This window comes from Callospermophilus lateralis, chromosome 18 (genome assembly GCF_048772815.1).
Source record: "Callospermophilus lateralis isolate mCalLat2 chromosome 18, mCalLat2.hap1, whole genome shotgun sequence".
NCBI classification, from domain to species: Eukaryota; Metazoa; Chordata; class Mammalia; order Rodentia; family Sciuridae; genus Callospermophilus; species Callospermophilus lateralis.
The window spans coordinates 4,277,995-4,284,539 of NC_135322.1; the positions used below are offsets into that span (position 1 = coordinate 4,277,995).

Below are 6,545 nucleotides of genomic sequence, written 5' to 3' on the forward strand. Positions count from 1 at the left end.
ATCATTAACCCAGAGATGCCCCTAAGGATGTTGACTTCTGAGAAACCAGACACATGTAGTTTCCCTGTTTGTTTTTGTGTCCCTGTCACTGGGGATGGAATCCAGGGCCTTGTACTTGCTAGGCAAGTGCTCTACCACTCAACTATAACCCCAGCCTAACACACTGTTTTAAAAGTCAGCTATTAACTTTCTACTGAGCTCTTGTCTAAAGAGAATTCTGAGCCCTGTGACTCTGATCTGATATCCACATGTTAAGATATGTCATCTGTAATCCCACCACTAATTAAGGTTTTCAGTTTCCATTCATATTTCTTGTCAACTACAAATGGTATTCAACAAAACAACAACAACAAACAGATTGACTCTGGCAAAAATTCAAATTTCCAAGAAAAATGTTAGAGTTAACGGACATGTTTATGCTTAAATTCGTTCTTCTAAGAACACATTCTAGCCTAAATACACAATTTTATTACCATTGAGCTGTGATAACAGCTCCTTCGTGAGAGTGAAATAAAGATGTGATCATCTACCTTTCCATTTTGAATAACAGCTGAGCACATTTTCACCAACTCTGAGTGTGGGATTAGGCTACAACTCTTGTACACGTCCCAGCAGGAGAGGTGCGATTCCTAGGTGAGAACCCAGGGCTCCTTCCTTGTGGCACAGCAGGCAGCAGGAGCACTGTCTCCCACCAGCCTTCACCTCTCCTGCCAAGTGCAGTCTGGGTGTATGGAGTGGCCCAGGTGGTTGAAGCACAGGAAGGACTGGGAATGACTTCATTCTGTTTCCCTCAAGAATATGAACTAGGATTGCTGCCTGTAGGATGCTCTGCATAGGGTGAGAACCACCAGCTCTGCTCCCCTCCACCACAGCCACGTGGGTGCCACTACCAGCTGAAGGCCACACTGCCTTTTAGGGTCAGAAAGTCATGTGACTCTTCCTTTATTTCTGTATTGGTGCTTTGAGTGTGAAAAATGATGAAACATCATGTAAAAGCATGCAATATATGTACTTATAGTAATATTAGGCTACATTTTACTTATATTTTGATACTGGATATTAATCCTATGGGTGCTGTGCTACTGAGCTTCATCCTCAGCCTTATTTTTGATACAGAGTGTTGCTAAATTGTTGAGCCTGGCCTTCAACTTGAGATTCTTGTGTCTCAGTCTCCCTAGTCGCTGTTATAATAGGTGTTTTCCACAGCAGCAGCAAGTCTTTGTGGTTTTTATACAGACAAAGCAGAGCCTGGATAGAGTGCAGGGAGTGGTTTCATGGCTCATGAGAATAAAGGGGCTGACCATGGGAAAACACACTGATATTAGCTCATTGGTGTTCACCAACCACCCTGTAGGTTTGGAAAATAGAGCAATATGAAGACTTAATAGGGAGGAGAGGGTGTAGAAAGTCACAAAGGTGCCCACCAGGACAAGGATTCTCTGGGTGGCTTTGGACTCTGGGGATGTTCTGGGGGAAACTTTGATGCTGTGAATGTGCTGAACCCTCTGCTTGTGCCTGTACAGAAGGAGAACCATGGAGCCACTGGACCAGATGATGAGCATGGAAAAGACAACCTCAGGAAATACAAACAATGCTGGATATATTGAGTCTGTGATTTTGTCATGACCTGCCGAAGTACAGTACCCATGATCTCTTTTATCTGTCAAGTTTTTGCTATTCCATTTGCTAAGTACATAGAGAGGAAAAATGGAATTCACCACCATGTACACAATCCAGCAGAGGGAAATGGAGAAGCCAATGTACTTTGGAGCTTTTCCTTTGAGATCCTTCCAACAGGAGTTCATGGGGCTGATGGTGATGTTCTGGAAGACGCTCAAGAGACAGGTGATGAAAATGGACACACTCCTGCCCACTCGCTGAATATACAAAAGAAGTTTGCATCCGAAATCACTGAGAAAATATTTCAAGCCGAAAGCTGTGATTGTCTGTGGAATTCCTTTAGAGAGAATGACCAAGGAGTTGGCTATCATCAGGTGCTTGAGAATCATATCTGTGGACTTTAAAGTACAGTCATTCCAGGAATGGACTAGATAGTAATAAAGCAGAGAGAAATTTCCCAGAATTCCAACAGCAGTCTGTGATAAGAACATCATGCCTATTGTCACATCCCTGGAGGCCATTTTGTCATTCACACAATGTCCTTTACATTATGACAACAGTTGTTCCTCTGAGCAAAAAGACTCCTTGAAAATAGTTGTGCCCAAGCACAGTGGGAAGCACCTGTGTCTGCTTGCTAGCTGTGGGGATGAAGCAGGAGACTCACTTGATCCCAGAAGTTTAAAGCCAGTCTGAGCATCATAGTGAGATCTCCATGTTCAAATAATGTTTGATGCCAAGAGTAGCTTCCATTGCAGGCACCTGTGGGATTGCAAAGCCCTCAAGATGCACAGGTTGATGGGGAGATTTAACAGTATGCCATGTAGAAAAATGAGCCTTGACCATCAGATGATGCTAACCAGGGAGAGGCAATAAAAAGTGAGAACAAATGCATAGAAAGAATTTAACACTTAAAGTTTCAGAAAGAACTGATATTTGCTAGTCACATTGGAAAAAGAACTTCAATTGCCACTCACACCATATACAAAAACATTTCTGACCTAAACTTTAAAGGTGAGCAATAGGACATTTGTAATAACAAGAATTTGAGTAAGAAAATGAATATTAAACAGCACAAATGTGAAAGATATGGTTGAAATGACATGTTAGGATACATTAAATGAGGACTTAAACTCATCAAGTGCCACACACTGGGTGAGTTTGATGTATACAGTGCTGATACATCTTACAGAATGCATAATAGAAGAAAAATTGGTGAACATTTTCAAAAGGTATTTCAAGACAAAAGTCATCATTGAATGAATAATAAACATGAGGGGAAAAGTTCCACATGGTTATTTAAACAACTCCTCAGTATAAGCACACACCAACCAGAATCTAAAATAAGATGTTAGGAAATACCTTGATTGAAAGTTTGAAGATAGGCCAGGAATCTCATGAACTGGCAATGGGGTGTTAAAATTGGTGCTTCTGATGGTATCCACTTACTAGATCACATAAAAGCCTATAGGCTACCAATTCCAAACTGACACATGATCATGCAGTCCTACAGAATTTGCCTGTGTCCATGTTGGTGAATTCAAGACTGATCCACAGTTTACTTCCACAGGGAAAATGGAGAGTGAGATGGATGAGGTCAGCACAAGAAAAATAGTGGGTACTGAAGGAGAGCAAATGTTAAGCCATGCTTACATAATTATGTCAAATGAGCCTAGTGTTGTGTGCAACTATAATGCTCTAAAAATATGTTAAAAATTAAACGAGAAAAAGTGCTTTTAAGCAACCAAAATCGATGTTACAAAATTATGAACTTTTAAAATTTAAAATAAATAAATGGAAGAATATCCCTTTCAAACAAAGATTTAATTCCAGAGCAGAAATACTCATTTGTGTCATTGCAGAAATAAAGGATAGTAGAATTTCTAAAGGAAATACTCAAAATTATTATTTGGTCCTGAATAATGGAACATGAAACACCAATCTCTGATAAATAGTTTAGGATGGAAATGGAGTCCTCACGGATATCAGGCTAAGAGCTCCTGGGCATGACAGCTACATTACTGCAACCATCAGTGATGAAGCAGGATTTGTGGAGGACTTTTCAGTACAAGAGACATGTCAGTAGAAGCTGGAGCTTGTGAATATTTTTCTGAATGAAGTGAAAAACAGAGGAAACTGTCATGAATTTGTGATTAATGATGCAATATTATTAAACCAGGGGAAATACCACAGATGATTTTTTCCAGCAACCACTGTGCAGTTCCTGTCCTTACAATGAGCCTTCTCTTGTGTGTGCATCAGGGAGAGAAGTCTCCCCTCAGCCATCACAGCATGGGGTTCAGGGAGGTGCAATTCCTGTCTGCACTAGGTGGATGGTAATGCAGTGTTAGAAAAAACACAACACTTTTATTTCTGAAAAGTCCCAGTGTTCTCTGCACAGGATGAGGTGACACAGTTCCATTGTCATCTTTACTATGGGCAGGAAGACATTACAAACAGCCATAGAGCACTTCAAAATATGCTCTATGATTTTATACAGTAATGAGAAGAACAAATTAGTGACTAACTTCAGTCCTTAGGCTCCTTTCAAATAAAAACCCACTAACAATGGTATTATTCACCTGTACACCTCCTCAGGGTGTATTTTATTAAATAACATTAAGAGCCAGAAGACTTGGCTTCAGGTCAGCGACACTTCTCCTTATACTACTGAGCTCATAGTGAAGGAATTAATTCATTTTCTTGTCCACCTTTTCACTGAATCAGTTTCTACCCGCAAACCCCTCTGCAGACATGCCCACGTCCTCAGACTTCTTTTCCTGATGTTGATGCGGAAATAGAAAATACTCACCTTGCTTCTTGTGAACAAGGAGCTGAGCTCAGTGTGAGGTCCTGACAGCAGCACAGGGAGGAGGCAGTTGCACCCTGAGATAAAGGTTTTCCACTCCTGTGATCTCACTTCCCTTTGGGGCTGCAATTATCACCACACCTGAAGAGGCAATGACAGTGCAGGCCTGGGGAGCCCAGGACAAGGCTGAAAAAAGTTTCTCCATTCTTGACAATTACTAAGGCGATTATTCCTTGTTAGTAACTTCAAAATAAGTGCCAAGGAGTTTGGGAGAGGCTGTTGCTTTTCCATGATCCCTGAAGGCTGACAGTGTCTCCTATGGAAGGTTCAGGAAATACTGAGGTGGGACCTCTTAGTGATTCACAGAGGGTTTGTGTGTCTCACTGGACTTCTGAGTTCCCAGAGTTCCTGATCCCAAATCTTACTAATTCTGGCTTCTGTCCCATACTTTCCCAGTCCCTTCTCTTCTGGGAATAGGCTGGGACCTGGAACTGGGTCTATCCTGTGGTTCTGTGGCCTTAGCTCCAGGCAGGCAGGGGTATGGAGAGTGTAGACCAAGGTAAGTGCTCCTGTTTGTGACATCTGATGGTGGCATCACATCCATTTCTTGGCAATGGATCATGTCAAAGGAAAGAAGGTTCATAAAATTAGCCAACAGGATGGGTCACTTGAAGCATATGCTGAGGGGCATATGGAGAAGGTGGAGACTTGAGAACAGGACACCTACCCCAGCACTGGGAAGGATATGGGGTTCAGTGATGAGGTATGGAGTGTGCAGTATCCTGCTCCCAGGGGATGTGCACCAAGGCCTTCTCTACTATGTTTTATGGAGTCTTAAGAAGCCAGTGCAGCCTGGAGATGCCCACAGATGAGCTGCTAAACCATGACTGCATGAAGCTCCTGTGCTCCGTGGAACAGCAGCAGAGGACACATAGGGAAGAGCTGGGGACACATCTTCTGAGCATAGATAGCAGCTGTCACAGAAGAAGCAAGCCATCCAGCACACATGTGGGCAACCCACAGGGTCAACTCCAACCCTCATACCTGCAAGAGAGGGTGGAATACAAGGAGTTCCTGGAGGGCGGCTCCCTGCAGCTGACCACAGTGACCCTGGCGAGGGTAATGTGGAACCCAAGGCTGTGAAAATGTGTGCCCTAGTGGAGAGTGGCTGTCCTTCTTCTATTGTCAATGAGCTGATTGAAAATTCACAGGAACATCCTGGACTCAGATTCTGGCCACACTAGAGAGACAAGACATATGAACAGGCCATACTAGAGAACTTTGTGGCCACATGCATCCCTGGCAAGCAAGCTGCTGTCCCAAGGGCCTGTGAGAACCAACCTGCGGGTGATTACATGGTGCAGGAGCCAGGGCTTGTCATAGTTTGCATGGGGTAGAGAGGATACAAGAGATCTGGATCAGCTATCAGGAAGAGAGGGACATCAGGAAAGCCCTATCCCCTGGGTAGCTGGGCCTTGAGTCCCCAGTCTCCTTGATGCCTCGGCTGAGCTGGAGCCACTCATCTCCCTGCTGTTCTAGCACTGAAGGGTACTGAAGCCCTTTGCTCAGCCTTTCAGGGGAGGAGCTTTGGGTTTCACTAAGTAGAAACTCTATTTGCAGGTTCAGGTGTGGAGTCCTATGTCCCATCATATGCTTTACACACACACACACACACACCCCACAAATTCATGTGTGGCCTCAAAGGTGTGAGCTCTCACATACTCAGTCAAACACTGGCACACACAGGCCTACCCAGGATCTCACAGTTGCCTTGCTCCTTCACTCACACTCGAAATGCAGACAGCAACACACTCATAGTTACATTCCCTTTCTATCACTCACCAAGTCACCTGTTGTGTGTGTGTTTCACAGAGGTTTCTGCCATCTATAACATCGTGCACATCTCTAAGTCTGTGACTGCCTGAATATGAGTTGTCACGGCCGCCCTTTATCTTGTTCCCCCACCACATGACAGCAGGACAATGTTTCCCATGCACAGCATTTAAATGGTAATCTAAACTTAGTCACATGTTGTCCTGAGAAAGAGAGTGTGGGGTGTGACTGAGTGTGACAGGGTGGAGGAGGGAGGGTGCGGGGTACATCTGTACTCCTCAGGGTT

The 6,545-nt window shown here is 43.7% G+C and overlaps 2 protein-coding genes across 2 annotated transcripts; one reads left to right on the forward strand and one right to left on the reverse strand.

Moving 5' to 3' along the window:
- Positions 1-1,184: 1,184 nt before the first annotated feature.
- Positions 1,185-2,182, reverse strand: LOC143384218 (vomeronasal type-1 receptor 4-like). Its single transcript, XM_076839271.2, has one exon. The coding sequence runs from the start codon at positions 2,139-2,141 to the stop codon at positions 1,185-1,187; it is 957 nt and encodes a 318-aa protein (XP_076695386.2). The 5' UTR covers positions 2,142-2,182.
- A 3,009-nt stretch (positions 2,183-5,191) lies between these two features.
- On the forward strand, positions 5,192-5,823 carry LOC143638203 (E3 ubiquitin-protein ligase NRDP1-like). The gene is given in 3 exon segments (XM_077105892.1): positions 5,192-5,369; positions 5,372-5,565; positions 5,671-5,823. Coding segments are annotated over 3 exon segments (525 nt in total).
- The last annotated feature ends 722 nt before the right edge of the window (positions 5,824-6,545 follow it).